We start from the raw sequence: 19,449 nt of genomic DNA, 5'->3' as shown, positions 1-19,449 counted from the left end.
AATCTTACATTGGCAAAAGACAAGTGTGGCTAACGGAGCGAGGGGGAGGAAGTATGAGCGAGGGGGAGGAAGGACGAGTTGTCTGCACAGGACAAAGGGAGCGTTCACACTAGAGTCTGTGTCCGACAGCTAGAGTCCGATACTAATGTCCGCACAAGATTTTGCACGGACATTAGCAGCGGACACACTGGCTCGTATCCCGAATTTGAGCTCGTGTCGAACAGAAATTTTGCTCGCATCGAGGCCCGTTACTTGGATTACTCGTATGGGGAGCAGCTCGTATGTCGAGGTTCCACTGTACTTTTATCAGTGATCTGTATGCCCTGGATATTAAGCTGACCTGTCTACAGACAGAAGAGTAAAAATAATGAATTGACAGAAATACTGACGTTAGGTTCACACTAGCGTTCGATCTCCATTCTGTGGTTTCCATCTTCTGCATGCAGAAGACAGAAACCTTTCAGAACGGGTCCGGTTGTGAGCGTTTTATGCTCTCCGCCGCGAAAGTTTATTTTTTTTTTTAAATTGGACACAGTACTGCATGTCCGACTGTGTCCGATTAAGAAATGGTTTCGTGACGGAGAGCATAAGACACTCACCACCACTCACGGCCGGACAGCTTTCAAACCCATTCAAATGAATGGGTATGAAAGTCCTGCAGGTTTCCACCTCCTGCCCTGTTTTGTGCAGGAACCGGAAACCGGGCGCAGATGTGAACGAGCCCTGAGGCAGATTTTTGAATGTATAAAGCAATATCTCAGTATTTCTATGACCAGCACACCCAAACTCAAATTACTATGAAGTGTCCCTAGGCTATTATACCTGGTGCTACCCAATAAAAGCTCATCATAAGAACAGTGCAATATGTGTAAGTTGGGATTCTAGTATATGGATACAAAGTTATAACCATTAATGTCTTCCAGTTTTGTCGCATACAGGAAAATGCATATCAGAGCAGGGATCTCTATGCAAATATCCACACCTTCTCTTCCAGACTGGAGCAACTTTGCATCTACAGTAGTTGTAATTGGCAGTTCAGCATTGGTGAAAAATCACTTCACAGTACGTGTTGCAAAAAGTGAAGCATTACAGAAGGAATATTTCTTGCTCAAAAAAAAAAAACCCTCACCTTTGGTCCAAGTACACCGATAGTAACTCAATCTCTAATCCATGTCAGGTATTTCAACGTGGATTTTAAAACCAAAAACTGGTGCCAACACATTGTAGCATTTGTCCTTCATATATTCTTTTTGTAGTGCACACCTGCTAATATTTTTCCCCAGGGTTATGGATACCAGTGTACATTTGACTATAGCCACCTTGCATTATTTGGTTAAAGTAATCCCATTACACAAAGATGTTCCACCAATAACTGTATGAAGATCAACAGAAAAGTTGTGCATCAGGTTATTGTTTTCCTTCATCAATTTTGAAACAAGCAACTTCTGTTTCACCTCGATAGCCAGTTAAGGCCCATGCACTGGCCATGCTTCTGTAGCCTACTTCATTGACACCAGCGAGCATGGTCGCAAAACCAGACAGGAATAGATTCATGTGCATGGGCTGATAGAAATGGGTGGGTCAGGGTGTTATCTGGGAAAGATCCTTACCTCGTCTTAAAGCAACCTGTCAAGCTGACACGTGCCCCTTTAAAACCATATGCTTCACATGCAGTCATCAAATGGCAACATCAAAATTAGAGTGCAATGTACAGCACTGTGCTTAGCTTTCAATTTTTGTGCCAGTAATGCATAGGGTTAGGCTTGATGCAGACAGGCCACAAAAAACTTTTTTCACAGCCTTCTTGCAATCGAGGAGCATCCATTTTCACAAATCCACCATATATTTCAGTGATTGGAGTGATCCATGACAACTGCCAAAAATAAGACATTGACAGTTCGTGGACCCTCAAAATAATGATCATGAGAATGGCCCCCATTCAGTGGCAGTGAAATGAATGCTGCCATGTGACATCTGAAGAGGGAAAAAAAACAAAACAAAAAAAACAACCACTAAGTATACCCTTAAAAAGGGGTTTTCCAGGACTTGGGTCGTCAATTAAAGTTTGGCAGGGGTTAGACATTCGGTCCCCTTGCCAATCAGATGAACTTCTCAAGCAAAGCAGCGGACATTTGTGCATAATCTGTGCTTGGGGGGGGGGGGGGGGGTCACATCTTAGCCCATTCACTTGAAGAATGAGCTGCGGTCAAGCCCTGCGACTAACATTAGGATCTTATCCACAGGAGACCTGAGTGTCAGACCCAGACCACACAGCTTTTCCAATATGACCTATCCCAAGGTTAGAGCTTTACCAGTACATTTTGCTTACAGACTAATTTGAAGGGGGATGCAATAACCTATTCAGATGTATGGAACAGATTTTCAGTTGTAGAAATATAACATTTCTTTGAACTATTCTAAAAATCTGCAAGAGTTCTACATTTGCACTGCAATAGGTAAACCCACACCTTTTCTCTCATCCTCCCTTTATTGAATCTTCATTGCCATGTTACTACACCTATACAAGTATACCTGGGCAACAACCCGCCATTAAGATCTGTAGGATATAGGCAAACTTAGAACAATTTACACTTCATACCAAATGTCTCATTAGTAGTCCGCATACAGCGATTCTTAGAAACACAACTGAAACAGAGTCATTATAGATTTTACTGGGTAACATCTAAACCAATGCATTTCTGTATAATACATGATTAAACTGTATACAATCCCAGACAGCCACAAGAATTACTACACTAAATAAGGCCTTTATATGTATCCACAGTGTATTATCCATTCACAAACTGTACTAGATATCATTACATTGTACTGTAGTTGCATTCATTGTTGACACTTTAAGCAAACTCAAAATTAAGGACAGGCAATTTAATGAGAAAAAACATTAATCTGTCAATATAAAAAGTCAAACATTGCTTTGTAAATTGATATGAAAGAAAAAAAAATATAAACACCGCTTGTATAATTTATTGAACAATGCAATTTCTTTGCAAAATCTATTACAAAGTGTGGTTAGAGTTGTCAGTAAAGTCTACAAAATCAGCCTTCCGCTTTCATGATCTGAACGTATTCCAGCAAGTGCATTAACTGGTTAATGGTCAGTGGTATCAGAAGAGTTTGTGACAAGTGCCATGCCATTTATCCGCATTTACTATAAATCCAGAATTGGTTGTCAGTGCAGAGAGGTCTGAGCCATACTTTGTAAACTACTGCAAGAAAACCAACTGTGGTAGAATTCACATTTGTGTTTGGAAGGTTTCCGAGTATAGGGGTTTAGACAACTAGCGCACACATTTTATTATTTTTTAAAGTTTCATGCGTGCTACTGTTAAGAAAAAAAAATTGGCAGATCTAATTCAATTAACGAAAGGGGCCCACTTTGGAGTTTATGGATTCCAGCCCAGTATGTCCAAAGAATTTCTGAAACCCTCACTAACTTCATTTAGAGATCTCGGCTAAGTAAGCCAAGTCTACATTTCAAGGACCGGTTGCGCAGCAACAGGCGAGAGACTCCGTTCTGCCATTATCTCCACCAGTATTCTGCCATTAAAGGGATCAAACCATCTCGGCCAAGACCACCAATATCACACTTGATTAAGACATGTAGAAAAATAATGAAGACTTCACCAGCAGTATTGTCAATGTAATGAAGAGTACATGGTCTGGGTTACTTCATAGTCTGCACATGACATTAAAAAGTGCAATCAGGCTATTGTAAATGGATGTTCCCTATACAACAGTCTTGTCTCCTCAAGTAAAGTCAGGCATTGTATTAGTGGTCATGAACTCCATGCATGAAGTGGTTGAAATCGATAACCATACAGGTCAGATCAGTGCAGAACAGACCAGCGGATACAGGGTTGCAGTGCTCATTCCATCTGGAAGGGGCAACAATAATTCTACTTGAGTGATATGTGCAGTATTTTACAAACAGGCATTTCGAAGACTAGGTTTATATGGCCAAGCACTGATCCTGTGAACATGATTGAGGGATATTCAAGGACGATCAGTCCATTTTGTTAACATGAGCTGAAACTTCAAGGACTCTTAGTGATGTGGAAGAGACAGCAATCTAAAGTTGTATATATAAAATGGCCTAGTAAAGTACAGAAGCCTGACTGCACATTCCACATTCTAATACTGGTATAAAAACCTTCATTACTGGCAATACAGGGGATGCCCAGTCAGGGCCATTTACTGCAATGATCATGGCAATGGTGGACTACTGCCCGCTGGCTCATTTTGTATCCATTATAGCCAATGGGCCCAGTGTTTTATAAAAGTTTCCAACAGCCCTAGAATAGAGAAAATTTCTATTCAATGTGGTCACTTGATCTGAGGTTATAAGTAATTAGAATATTGCAGAAAGCATCCTCAATGGGCATCCCGTACATCACATTACCTGTACATCTGTTAAGGCAACCAATATATTTTGCAAACAGACCATCAGGTTCAAAACAAGAAACTATGGCTCACAGTCCAGCAAATGAAACTAGAAACATGTCTGTTAAACCCTTTGGTGGCCTGGGACAGCTGCAAAGCATTGCATGAAACTTGATGCAAACCTTCCATTGCCATAGGGGGGAAATTCTCTTTACAAAGTAGTACTCTACAAATTTACAAGCTCTTGCGTGACAAACTGTTTTAATCGCTCAAGGTATTGTCCATAGAGTTCCACATCATTGTGTCCAGCTCCTTCCACCCAGAGTGGTTCCACCGGCCTCTGGCAACGCTCAAACAGGGCTAGGCCATGTGAAAAGTCAATGACTTCATCTTCTGTGCCGTGGATTATCAGTACTGGGGACGTGATTTTGGAAATTTTGTCAATGCTGCAAGAAAGAAAATGTATTTCTTTAGGAATACAGAATGAACATAATGCCTCATGAACAGAAATGCATTAAAGAAAGAAAAAAAAATGGATGTGAATCCAATAATTCACATATTTGTCAAACATCATACAACTTTCCTTAACACTGGAGAGTCCTTACAAGTGATCAACAAGGTGGCCCTTTAAAGAGGACCTTTCACCACCTCTGCCAAGTCCCGCTCTCTGCATCATTTAATAGGCGCTGCTCCATTGTTTTTGGCACTTTTTTTTTTATTAAAACTTTGTACTGTCTGGTGGATGGAGTCAGGCAGGAACAGTCAAGGGGTGCGATTCCGAGATGACAGTGGCAGCAGCTTCAAGTCATCCCCTTTCCTGCCTGACACTGCCCATCTGACAATACAACTAGCATATCAGATGCCAAACTTCACTGTCTGCGCAAACTAGCTAGAAGGGGGGAGAAGAAAAAACCTACATAAAAAAAAAAAAGTCCTCTAACCAATTAGTCACATTAAAATTTAATAAATTGTCACTTATTGCAGATTCTGAATCTGTGGCTAAAACAAACACATAGCTGGCACATAACTGGTGCCTTGTGCACATTTTAATTATTGTTATCTAATGCATTTTAGCCTTAAACCAGTAACAACTTATCCCTCTTAGTGTTCCAGCTTTCAGAACTAAATCTTATTTCGTTGAAGCTTTACAAGGCCTTGTATTATCAGAGTACATAAGACTGTTTTTATTAATATTTGTATTGTATAGAGAGGAGAGATGAATTTTAAAGGCTTATGGCACTCATGTACCATTAACATTTTAGGGAATTTTATTGATGTGGTAATTCCAGTTTTGTTTTTCTTTAATTTTCTTTCATTAAGGGGTGAAAAGTTTTCTATAGAAATACTATGGTGCTCTGGTCACTATTGGCCATGGAATATAACTGTTTAAATGTCATGTATGCTTTCTTATTGATAATGGAGGATGTATGATATCCTGAAGAAAAGTCCATGGCATCTCCTCCCAGTTTATCTCCTCATTCCACACTGGTTAAAGTGAAGAAGCATACACTCACAGCTTCACTTTAACCAGTGATTCCTCAGCATCAGGGATGGCTACAGACATGATCTTTACAGTGACTTCTCACTCTGAACTCTTCCTGAAAGTATCCTGCTCAGGTTAAGCTGTAATGCACTTTGCTCAAGGCCTGAACAGAGTTCAAAAGGCACGCCAATCATCCATGTCCACTGCTGCTCCATTAGATCTTTAGGCCAGGGCCTCACACACAGTGATTTGCCTGCAGCAGAAACACCATGGGAAAAATTGCGGTGTTTTACAGTACAGGCAAAGTGGATGAAAATCAAGCAAATCCCATGCCAACATTGCAGTAGTAACCACTGCGTGGACACTCCACGATTGCTAAAACCAGTGTTTTGGAAATCGCAGCATGTCAATTATATCTACAGAAACACCAGCGGTTTCCCCCATAGAAAAAGTCTGCAGAGGAAAAAAATAAAAATTGGGAAGAGAACTCTCCAAGGCCAGGTATCCTTAAAACGTGGTTTCTTTATTCATAACTAGATAAAACATCAGAAGAGAGAAATTGCAGCTGGACAGCAAGAGTGGGCAACAGAAGTTTCGCACTCAAGCCATCTGCGGATCCGCAGATGGCTTGAGAGCGCGAAATGCGCAAAACAGCTGTTGTCCAGCTGCAATTTCTCTCTCCTGATGTTTTATGTCGTTATGAATAAAGAAACCATGATTTAAGGATACCTGGCCTTGGTGAGTGCCCTCCCTACCCCTTTTCTATGTACAGCACAACTTTTATATGTTTTTTCTGGGAGTGGAGCACCTCCTTACATAAGGCTCAATTAATCCCTGCTCCACTATTCCGGTGTGAATGTCCCCCTATAGATGCTGTTGAAATAATCCTTGATTGATTTGGTGCAATCACGTCAGTAGTGCCACTGATTTTTTTTCTTATTACAATCTGCAGATGAAAACTCCGCAAACTTTCTGTTTAAAGTGCTGCGGGAAAAAACACGATGCGTTCCAGACGCATTTTTTCCCCTCAACGCTTTGTTGCGTGACGTCCCATGGGGCCTTAGCCTCACTCTGTATTTGGTCATCTTTGCTAGCCCCATAGATTTTAGGTGGTAAACAAGTATGCATGGACAGCTACTACTTTATTCAAGAAGGAGGGTGGGGGCACAAGACCCCTGTATCTGATCAGTGGGGGTCCAGTCTGTTTAAAACCAGACAGCTATGAATAAGTGGACATTTACCAACACACAAAACCCCCTCCTTCATTAAAGAGATATGATATGGAGTGAGATTGCTGGAAATCTCAGGAGATTGAGCATAAACTGCAGAATATAATGCTTGTCTGCCTACTGAGATCCATTGATCTAAATATTATTCTACATAGCAAAAATTACATCTATAGACAAGCGGACCTATTCTATTAGTTATAAAGTTTAATAGTATTTTCACTGAATATAGAGTCAAGTGTATATAGTCTTGGCAACCTGGGGAGCCATTTGTTCCAAACATTGCTGGTAACTGTCTAATGGCAGCAGCACCTTCACAGAAACCATCCATTCGGGTAAGTGGTCACTTGCAGACCAATTGCAAACAAGGTAAATGTAAAGCATAATTAACATTAAGCAATAAACAGAACAAAATGGCTTACTTGGGGAATGCATCAAAACAATAGGTTTTCTTTGTGTCTGGGAAGGCTACCCTCATTCCAGAGGTCAGAGGAGAGTGAAGAATCACAGCAGCACTTTCATACCGAGCAGCAAGATCCACAGACGGGACAGTTCCTATGCTCTGGCCATATATAATCACATGTTCTGGACGAATGCCATACCTTAGAATGAAATAAAAGTACATAGTCAAGTAAATTGATACATTAATGATACAGCAGATTACTTAAAATGTAGCTGCTAGGACTTTATAAAACTGCTTATTGAACTATATCCACCCCCTTCCCAGTTACACTGTATATAGCTGACCAAGAATCATAGATTACCCCCACACACACCCCTCGAGCAACCCCACTACCTCTGTTAGCACCTGGTGAGCTTAGAGTCACTTAGGGGCCGTTATCTAGAGCAGAATAAAGCCCCTTTACAGATAATTTTCCTAATAAAATGCAGATTTTCATGAATATGGAGTTGCATAACATACACACAACCTCTTTAGTAAGTGTGGAAGCAGCTCAGCTTCTGTCATTAGTCCAATACTTATTTTCCTGCTTATACACTACCTTTAAGTATGCTGACCAGCAATAAAATATTCATCTGCATGCCCTGCATAAGCATTCAGAGCAGGCACACTGAACAGTACCATAACCTACAGACTATACATGCATGTTGTAGGAAATGGCAGAGTACCAGGACACCATTTCCATAATCTGCTGCAGTTCAGGTTACATTTATGTTATGCATGTTGCACGTGCTGCCTCTGACAATTAGCAGACATTACCTGTGGCTATGCCAAACATGTATTTAGAGTGTAGAGTGGTCTGTCTGCACAATGACATGTATACCAACTCATGGTTACCCGCCTATGCCACATGATCATTAAGTGATCTGGAAACTTGCCGATAAGGCACTGTTCAGAAACTACTTTCTGAAGTGTAATGTAGGTCAGCTTTAGTACACATTTATTGGAGGCAGAGTAGTCTGAAGTCTACTGGGGTTTGAGGGTTTAAACAAGACACTACACTACCACTTTGTCCACAAAAATCCAGCCATTGGTAGGTTTTTCCACAGTGGAAAGTTTGGAGAGTTTTCCAGGCCTGGCAAGGTAAATTAAATTTCTCAAGCACACTGCAGTTGTTACATGTATTAAAAATTCAGTTATATACCGGCATTTTGGGGTTTTACCCATATACTTTGTATAAAACTTGCAATAATTCAACAAATATATGAGTGAAAAGGCTCTTTGAACACATAACTACTGTTAAATACCCGAGAGCAAAATCTGCAAATCTGACACTGTTGGGGGCCACACCCACTGTTTTGTGAGTTTTAGGCTTGGCATGTGGGCGAGATTTGTCTTGCACAAAAGGTGTCCACAGCTTTTACATACAATAGGGCAGATTTATGAATGTCTTGTATGCCAGTTTTCTAGATACAAAGGCATGAAAAGGAGCAAGTTTTCTCCGCAAAAGGTTTTTGGTAAAAAAATAAAAATATTGCAATGTTTAGCCAGTAATTACCACTTTTCCTAAAAAGGGGGCAAGGCCACAAGACCAGTCAAATTTATCATTTATACCACATTTTTGTCTAGAAGCATGGTCTGGCATAGGGTGCAACGCCTCATAGTAAGTACACCCTTTGATAGTGATAATGCCTGTCTTCATTAACTCATCGCCGGCAGTCTCCCACATTGTACCACGTGCACAGTTGCACTTCCCTTGTGGTCACGATCTTTTATTCACCTGCAGTATCACAGCTCTGGTTTGGTTTCAACACTTAAGTTCAGAATCCATTCAAGGATGTTACGTAGTCCTATCCACACATGCCAGAACTGCTATAACCCTGCCTACATTTAGACACTTGTAATACACGAGGTGTGACAGATGCAATCTAATTAAAGCACCGAGCACGCAAGGACTTCCCGCTCCCATCTCACCGGTATCAGTGCATCTTACTATGACCTACTTGTAGTGCCAAAGACAATTATCAGAGTTTAATTTGTTTTAGGAGCATTGCCGTGAGCAGAGGGTTTTTTCTCCCTTTTTAAAATGTACTTGCTAGTTGGGATTTATTAGATGTGATGTTAACTAGTTCAAGACTGGGCTAATTTCCCTGGTTCAAGACTCCTTTTCATGTTTAGTACATGTGGTATTGAAATTACAATTTTGTTTGTTTGAAATAATTTTTGCGTATTTTTGGTAATACATAGGGCTACATAAATTTTTTACTTTGAGTTTCTTTTTTTATAGACTAGGAAAAGTAAAGAGTAGCTGTAGCCTTTGCAATGGCATTTTAAGGCCAAGGCTCCATATTGCGGAAACCGCCTCTTTTGTTGCAGATTTTGCTGCAGTTTTTTTTGAGCCAAAGCCAAAAATGGCTACAGAGAAAAACCCCAATCATACAGGCAGACTCCGTGACAAGAGGAGACCTACCGTGAACAGCAGCAAGTCCGCAAATTTGAAATGATTGCTATATCTACAATAGATATATATAGAAAATTGCCTCAGATCACTCACTACATGGTTATTCCTTACACCAAACAATAGTCAGTGGCCAGCCAGCACTTGCTCCAATGATAAATATGTGCCAACATCTGTCTAAACCCATCTTAAAAATATTATGAAGACAAAAACAATAGAAGAATTCCTTTGTCACAGAAGACAATGAGAGCGTGGCATTACAAAGCCATTCTTGTTATTTACGACCATTACCATTCCATACACTACATGACTCGCCTGCTTGGATTGCCACCACAGCGGAAATGCCTCACCTAGCTATTGTTACTTTAATGTCATACAGCCAAGCTAAGACATGTATAACCTGACACACAAAGCGTAGCCAGAAAGGAGACAAATTCTGCTCATGTAGCAAGAAGTCATCTTATATGCATAATGGATATGAGTAATGTAGACTAATGAATTGAGAAATCCAAGACCTTGTAAATAGTCTCATACGTATTTTTGTGCTGGCTAATGTTTAGCAATGGAGACTACTGTAGAGCACAAAAAAAAATAAATTTAAAGTACCCAATTGTTTTTGACTTAAACTTTTCATAAATGAACAGTGAATTTGACTTCTAAGAAGCTTGGTAGTATAGCTTACGTTTCTTTCTCCACTTTCTAAGCAGTTTTGCTCCTTATCTTCAATGTGTTTACTATATATCTGTCTCCATATTGAGCCTCACACAGTTCTATGGAGGGTGGGGGTCGGAGAGTAGTGGGAAACTGCCAGCTGGTTAAATGGATTTATTGCCTCATTCTGTTCACTTACAGGCCTCTCTACAACCCGGCAGTGTTCAACTAGTTTAGCATAGAGCAACAACAATTTTAGTTTCTTCTACCCTCTCTTCATAGACAAACTTTGAGAAAGTAACTGCTTGAAAAGCAAAGAAAAAGTTAAGATATCATTAACTTGTACTAATCATTTATGAACAGTTGTCTATAAAGACCCAAATCTTTCAGGTAAAGGCGACTAGACATTAGATGCAAGTAGACAGCCTGACAATCTTGGTAGGCTGGACTGAACTCTCCCCATATATTGAGGGAAGAAGGATTAGGCAGTTGGACCCTTTGTTTTCAGGGCAATAAGATGCCAGAGGTGAGTGAATGCTGTGTATGGCGGAATGCGCTGGTTTGCCCCATTAAGAGTTTTTATTATTGCTGATAACCAGTCTTGGAAGCCTGTTGCGTTATGTTTTTTTAAGACTGGCATAGATTAAATACGCTGAAAAACAAGTATATGCTTTTTTACTGGCTGACTGCGAGTCATTTACACAAACCAAGAACTGCCCAAACAAGTGTTCCATGAAAGCTTGTAACAGTTACAGGCCACTGTACAAAGTCCTTAGTAGAATGCTTTACAAATTATTTGCCTTTGCTGCACTGGAAGTGGACTGTCCAAACAAACCTTTGGGTGAGACTAACAGAAATCTAAAAAGCCAGAACTGCAGGGAGAAAAACAGTAGCAGTGTTCCTCAATGAAAAAATAAGGTAGGGGTGGTCTCAGACTTCAAACTGTACCTAAGCACTGTAGCCAAGAGCTTACTCAGTGCCCAGTATACAGAGTACAATCCGTTTTCATGGATTCCACAGGGGACGCACAGCGTCCCCTGTGCTGCTTGAAAACTCACCAGAGCTGCCTATCTTCACTGCACGTCTTCATCCAAAACCGCAAACTACTCATTTTCTTGAGGCCGAACAGGAGAGGCCACAAGAAAATGGCCGACAAACATGCACAGTTGGCACATTTGGATGAAGACGTGTGGTGACGCAGGAGAAGATTGAGGGCGGCGCTGGTGAGTTAGCAAGCAGCACAGGACACCACCAGTGCTGTTTGAGCACCAGGGAAGGAGAGCCCCAATGGGGACTATCAAAATGACAAAAATCAGGATATCTACCGAACGGTGGCATGGAGAAGAATTCTAAAGGTAGGGGAAGAATAGCCTCTCAAGGCTATTCCGACTTGGGTTTAGTTAAAAACTGGATTCTAATGACGGAATCCCTTTAAGTATGATATCTCATTCAGTGCCAGCATGGTGTGGGGCTGGGGCTAGTAGCGCAAACTAAAGATACATCTTTTCAGACAGGCCTATCACAATTCCTAATGTAAACCCTTCCGTTCCATAATTGGCATCCCTAAAAACAAACACTCCTCTGTTCATGCTCCCACATTACCCCACAAGATATTATGCTGTTTCAGGTTAACCTTATATGTACAGGCACCATCTGCACGTTGAAGGACACGACTGGTGACAGCTCATACAGTTTTGTTTGTGTAATGAAAGTAACCTCTATTGCAAAATTGTCTGCCCCCCTCTATAAGCAATGCTACCTCCTGTGTCACCCCCTCTACACCTCATAAATTGTAAGCTCTTGTGAGCAGGGCCCTCATTCCCATTGTGTGAATTGACTCTTTGCAATGGATCTTTTTTATTTGAACCCTAAAAAAAAAAAAAAATAAATAAATTGTACAGTGCTGCAGAATATGCTGGCGCTATATAAATAAAATATATTAATAGTAGTAGTAGTGTGCATACATTTGGGAGGAGCTAGGGTTATGGCCCCGTTTGCAGCAGCACTTCTGCCAGCAGTTAAATAGACTGAATTTTGAAGTGTTCAATGTTAATTCCACTAGTCACCCAGCGCTAGCCCAACACATTACAGTACTTCATGACAACTCTGGTTGGTCAATACTTGTGCAGTCAACGTGGAAGTTAATGTCAAATGGGGAAAAAAAAAATCCACCAACGACCAGTTCATTGATCATTAACCCCTTCCCGACATTCGCCGTAATAGTACGGCGCTGCAGGGAAGGGCTTCCCGCAAACCGCCGTACTATTACTGCGGATGCATGGTGCGCACACAGAAACTGTGTGCGCACCATGCACAGCAGGTGACAGCCGTAATACACGGCTGACAATGCCCCGTAACACCCGCGGTCGGAACCGGGTCCGATCGCGGGTGTTAACCCCTGAGATGCCGGTGATCAACATGACCACCGGCACCTCCGGGGTTACAACATCATATGGTGCCGATCGGCACCCCCCGCACCGGTTTCGGGGGGTGCCGGTGTTCGTAGGGGGCAGCCCGGGGTCTGATCAGTGACCCCGGGTCTGCCCCATCACTTACCCCGTCCTCGCTCCTGGCAGATCCTGCCGTAAATGAAGCTGTCAGCCTGTGCGTCTACACAGGCTGACAGCTTCCTATACTCTGCAATACACGTGTAACACGTGTATTGCAGCGTATATCTATTGAAGCAGTGATCAGCCGATCACTGCTTCAATCCCCCATGGGGACAGAAAAAAAAAAGTGGAAAAAAAAAGTCAATAAAAAAGTTTAAATAAGTTTAAAATAAATTATAAATAAATAAAGCCCCAAAAATCCCTTTTTCCCCCCATATAAAATGTTTTATTATGTAAAATAAAGAAAAATAGAAAAAACATTACATATTTGGTATCGCCGCGTCCGTAATAACCTGAACAATAAAATTAAAACATTATTTAACCCGAACGGCGAATGTCATTAAAAAAAAACGTAGAAAACCGCACAAAATAATGATTATTCACCACCTTTCCCTTACAAAATGTTCAATAAAAAGTAATCAAATGGTCAGATGAAAACCAAAATGGTACCAATAAAAAGAGGTCTTCCCGCAAAAAATGAGCCCTCAACCAGCTCTGTCTAGCGAAAAATAAAAACGTTATGCCTTTCAGAAGATGGCGATGCAAAAACAATAGATTTTTTTCCCTGAATTGAATTCTATTCTGCACAAATAGCAACGCATTAAAAAAATCATATAAATGAGGTATCGCCATAACCGTACCGACCCGCAGAATAAAGGTAACACGTTACTTATGCTGTACGCTGCACGGGAAAAAAAAAATGCTAAAAAGCAATGCCAGAATTGATGTTTCCTTTTACATCCCACCCAGAAAGAGTTAATAAAATGTAGTCAATAAGTTACACGCCCCAAAATGGTGGCATTGAAAAGTACATCTAATACCGCAAACACCAAGCCCTCATATGGCCACATTGCCAGAAAATAAAAATAAAAATCTACCTTGTACAATGTGAAGACAAAAACCCCAAAAGTCGCCAAATCATTAGGACATAAGTGGCTGCGACTAGAAGGAAATGTGTAAGCGGTGCGAGCGTTTTCAGGGCACACCCCATATTTAGAGCTTATGAGAGAGCATACACCAGCGCTGACCCCCCAGAATGCCCCTCTTCCCCGTCCGCGTCATAGGAGCTGGTGGGAAAATAGAATGGGATTTGGTGTACCCAATTTACTCCGCACAGCTTACACATTCACTTCGGGGTTACTAATGCTCACTACATCACTTGATAAATACTTTGAGGGGTGCGGTTTTCAAAATGGGGTCACTTTCTAGAGGTTTCCACTGTTTTGACTCCTCAAGGGCTTTGTAAATGAGACATGGTTCCTGAAACTGATCCCAGCCAGATCTGCCCTCTAAAAGCTCTTTGGCGCGCCTTCCCTCCTGCGTCTCGCTGTGCGTCCATATATTAGTTTACACCCACAAGTGGGGTACTATGGTAGTCGGGAGAACTTGCCTAACAAATTGTGGGATGCGTTTTCTCCTTTAACCCCTTGTGAATGTGCAAATTCTAGGGCTAAACGAAAATATTAGTAAAATAAATTCAAATTTGAAAATTTCACCTCCATTTTGTATTAATTCCTGTTAAGCACTTATAGGGTTAAATTACTAGGTATATGTTGTTTTGGCTTATTTAAGGGGTGCAGTTTTGAAAATGGGGTGATTTATGGGGGGCTTTAATACAAGGGTCTTTCAAAACCCCTTCATAACTGGATTAGGCCCTTTAAAAAATGGGTTTTGGAAATTTCTTGAAAATTTTGAATATTGTTGTTTCACTTGTAAATCTTATAATGTCCGTAAAAATTAAAAGGGTGACTAAAGTTTGATGCCGACATAAAGCAGAGATCTGGAACATGAGATTTATGATATAATGTTGGCGGTCTGACTATCTGTATGTAATGTACATCATTTCAAACTTTATAAAATGCATATTTTTCAAAATTTCCACCAAATTTCCAATTTTTTTTATAATTAAACACAAAACATATCAACCAAAATTTACCACTAACATGAAGTACAATGTGTTACGAAAAAACAATCTTAAAATCACTTTGGTAAGTTAAAGCGTTCCAAAGTTATTGCCACATAAAGTGACACGTCAGTTTTGAAAAATCGAGCTTGGTCAGGAAGTCAAAAAGTGCCATCGGCGGGAAGGGGTTAATAGAGTGTAAAAACAGTCAAGCAGTGATTAGATAAGACATTCGTAATAGAATAGTATCATAAGCATCTGTAGATATCACTTACCTCGTTCTAAGAGCAATCCAAGCAGCATCAATGTCAGCATATAAATTTTTTTCTGTTGGTTTCCCAGAACTTGACCCATACCCAGAATAATCATAAGAAAATATATTACAATTAATCCGAGAGCCCAGTCCTATGTAAAAGCTGCTCATCTGACCAAGATCTACAGCATTTCCATGAGAAAACAGTAGTGTGTACTTAGCACTGGGAGAGCACCGTACAAACATGCAGGCAATGCGGTTCCCCCGGCTGGTTCTAGTCATGAAGCACTCTATAGCATCCTTTTCCCGTGCAGAATATTGCCAGTCAGCTCGTTCTGATAGATGAAGAGTCCAGCGACTGCCACTCTCGTCACATATGAGGGTGTATGTTGGATCAGGGGGTAAAAAGGCAAGCTTGGAGGCAATCTTCCCTGGACAAGGGGGACAGCAGAAGAGGCAGCACAGCTCACTAAAGGAGAGATTATTCATCTTGGAATCTGTAGAAAACAAAAAAAAGATGTTCAAGTTAATGATTTAGCCAAGTGTTTCACAATGCCAAGCAGCCTATACTAAACATTTACATCCGAGTACACACTGTACATTATAGACCTGGCATGTCCGCTCTGGGGCAATAGATCACGTTACCAAGCTTTCTACATCACATTTCTTTAATTAAAATTAATTGACAGCACAGCTAGACTGAATGACTCATGTAAAGCAGAGGTTTAATATAGAAACCCAGTTATAGACTATTAGAGAATTCTGAAATGGTACAATAGAGGGGATTCTCTCATCCAAGATCATGTTTGAGGCCTGGTTCACATCTGTGTTCGAGTTTCCGTTCGGAGGGCCCGCTTGGGGACCCCCCCGAATGGAAACCTAATCCACATAAAAAGGGCTTACCTTAGGAAACCCACAGACTCCATAGACTATAATGGGGTCCGTGTGGTTTCTGCGCAAAAAATAGAGTAAATTACAGCTTGCACTTCTGTCCACATTTTTCAAGCATAGCGTGGAACAGACCTGAACTGAACATTAGCCAATGAAGAGAACAAGAGCAGTTACAAAGTGTCAAACAATACAAAATGATGAGGTGTACTAAACTTTCAGACAACTTTTGATCTTCTGCTAGTATGCACGTCAAATATAATGTAATATTCTGTAACAGATCTTTCTCACCTTTGTTTGAAATCCTGCATCTCTATTCTTAACCTTGTTTCTGTATTAAGAGCCATTTCTGACTTGACTATGTATGGAGTTTAGGACTGTGTAAAACGTAGAGAAGGTGTGTGTGTGTGTGTGTGGTCACTACAAACATCAGAGGTGTATTTCCAGATATAGCCATACACAGATAACCAGTGAGAGGCAGAGAACAGCTTAATACAGAAGGGATAAGGAGATGCAAGACTTCACAGAAAAGATCCAAAATTTGTTAAAGTAGATTCCAAAGTCTCTTAAACACACCATTACTGTTAGAAAATCAAACTCAAACCTTGTAAAATACATTCATATTAAATATAGAATTACATTTCTGTAAGTTAGACAGTAAACCCTAAGGAGACCCCAAAAACTTCGAGAAGGTCTTGACAGAAGGCCACATATCAATGAAGTTAGCCAACATATGCATAACATAAGGTGGAACTGAAGATCTGGTCAGAGTAAAGGGGTGGTCTTAGAGTGGTGATCTTTTAGGGCTAGTTCACATGGGGGAAATGAGGCAGATTTTACCTCAAAATCTGCCTCCATACAATGGTGGTCTATGGAGACTGCTAGCTTTCATTTTTCTGCTAGCAGTTTTTTGCTGCTAGCAGAAAAAAAGCAGCGACATGAGCTTTCTTCAGGCGGTATGCAAAAAACGCAACCGAAAATGCAATTTATTTTTTTTATGGTCCATTCACTTTAGCGGAGGGGAAAACTGCCTGACATTTTCTGAAGCAGTTTTTACCAAACACTGCTCCAGAAAACTCCAAAAAACGCATCAAGGTCAAAAAACCACTTCCTAATTAGGAAGTTTTTTTCTCTGGATCAAAATAAGCCAGGCAGTTTTTATGTGTGAACTAGCCCTTAGAGAGCTCTTCCTTGTAAAGTTGGAAATCTTGCACTTGGCCAGGAGGCCACCGGAAAACCAGTTACAAAAAAAAAAAAAACCCCAAAAAACACCCCCATACTGGAGTAGTAGTTGCATAGATGTATACATTATATTGAGTCAGAGTTACAGATTATGTGCAAATGGAACATATTTCTGTGATGAAGACTCATTCCATACATGTGAACAGTCAACAAGTCTGCCAGAACTGATAATACCTCACGTCCACGTGTACATGAACAAATATGTTCCTGAAAACCCAAACTCCTTACTTCATAATGATTTACAATACAAGGATTACCCACCTCTTTGTGGCATCACTATCCTGTACTATACACGGTAACGCTGCAGATTTTCCACAGCGTTTTAGTCCCACGTGTCCTTACCCTTAATGAGAACATAGGATTTCTCCATAATCTGAGGCACCAATGCGCTTGCACGACCCAGTGTTTCTGTACTGCTATGGGGCTGCCTCATCACTGGGGGACCTAGCAGTCAGACCCCCTATGAGGGTGAGACTTATCCTCAATCCTGTGGATAAGTATCCATAATGGGACAACCTCTAAGAATTCTGTTTTCCGAGCATGTTGCCGCTTAGATATAAAATTATTCTGGGATAAAAAAAAACAGCCAGACAAGTGAAGGTTACAGCATTTAGAGGATATTCTCCTTAGAATGGCAGCAACGTGTTACCTCGGAGCTATGGGGAATTAACAAGGCAGAAATCTATGAATCTAGCTTTGTTCTCTGCCATAGTTAATATGAGGGGTGGGCCTGACTCAGCAGACAACCTGTTACCATGACCACAAAGGATTCAGTTTTTATTATTTGTATTTGATACATTGCACAGACAAATACCACAGGATACAGACGTAAAAATAGAAAATACCTTGGTTGGATAACAAACACGTCTTAAAGACAGCATTCTTCTCCGCACACTGGGGAAACCTTGGTAAAAGCAACAGATCTGAAGTCTAATCAAGTCAGCAGCAAAATGTAAGAGTCGGGCAAGCCTTGCCAAGCTGGCGCTGGACACTTCCCATATGTTATACATGAGAAGAATGATAATGGCCATAGCTATACAAACACTACAGCTGACTGTTACATGACTGGATCCCTGCCCAATTCCCCACTACTGGGATAACTGTACTAGAAGTACCTGGCAGCTTCTTATCCACAAGGTATTGGACTATATAAAGCCCTGTGGCATCAAGGTTCCTGCAATTACTTTGCAACATTTTACAAGTAGACATGAGTAGCCGCCGGCCAAGCTAATGTACACCAGATTTAGCAAGAGTCTTTTAAACATTGCAGTCTCCCTGCTGTAGTAAGCAGGGCTGAAGAGTCGGTAGGCCAAACCAACTCTGAACATGGCTGTGCGAGCCAGACTGAAGTAACTACACTACTGTAAGGCTGTGGACTCAGGTGGCAAAACCAAAGGCTTTCCACTGCCCAAATCAGACTGCTTCAAAAATGGCCGACAGCCATGGCCAGTCAGAACTAAATGTCTCATTTTACTCTATTAAAATTGTATAAAATAACCATATAATCATTTATTTTTTCCAAATGACACCTCTACAACCCTGCCTCTAATTCAGGAAACTGGTTAGTGAATGAATTCTGACAGACGTTTGCAATAAGCTATACATCTAATGAATTACACAATACCTACTCCACAGCCCTGGGTGTCTCAGAGGGGAAGTGTCCGACTTAGTGTGAAACCAGCCTTCAAGTATTCACCATATTGAGCAAACCCTGCCATAATGTACAAAGACTGCCATAAGATGGACTCTATAGAGCCCCTGCATGATAAGTGTCACAATATGAAGCAAATTTGACTGAGGAACTTAAACCGAGCATTCAGCCAGAGATTGTCGATGATACTCAAGAACAGATAAAATGCGTGGTAAAACCATGTTATTTTTAACTCTGACAAAGCCGGTTCCATAGTGAAAGTAGATGGTGTGATACTGATGCTA

The 19,449-nt window shown here is 40.9% G+C and overlaps 1 protein-coding gene across 1 annotated transcript in view; it reads right to left on the bottom strand.

The window, feature by feature from the left end:
* Positions 1 to 3,586: 3,586 nt before the first annotated feature.
* Positions 3,587 to 19,449, bottom strand: part of ABHD17B (abhydrolase domain containing 17B, depalmitoylase) — a 28,350-nt gene continuing 12,487 nt past the window's right edge. The window contains exons 2-4 of the mRNA XM_075279165.1: positions 15,407 to 15,881; positions 7,533 to 7,712; positions 3,587 to 4,847 (exon numbers count right to left, since the gene is read on the bottom strand). Coding sequence (XP_075135266.1) covers positions 4,628 to 4,847; positions 7,533 to 7,712; positions 15,407 to 15,873 — 867 coding nt within the window. The 5' untranslated portion in view covers positions 15,874 to 15,881 and the 3' untranslated portion in view covers positions 3,587 to 4,627. The remainder of the gene's footprint in view (positions 4,848 to 7,532; positions 7,713 to 15,406; positions 15,882 to 19,449) is intronic.

The sequence above is a fragment of the Leptodactylus fuscus genome, chromosome 1, assembly GCF_031893055.1.
Source record: "Leptodactylus fuscus isolate aLepFus1 chromosome 1, aLepFus1.hap2, whole genome shotgun sequence".
NCBI lineage: Eukaryota > Metazoa > Chordata > Amphibia > Anura > Leptodactylidae > Leptodactylus > Leptodactylus fuscus.
Note: the sequence above shows the minus strand (reverse complement) of the source record. Positions and strands in the feature narration are given on the sequence as shown.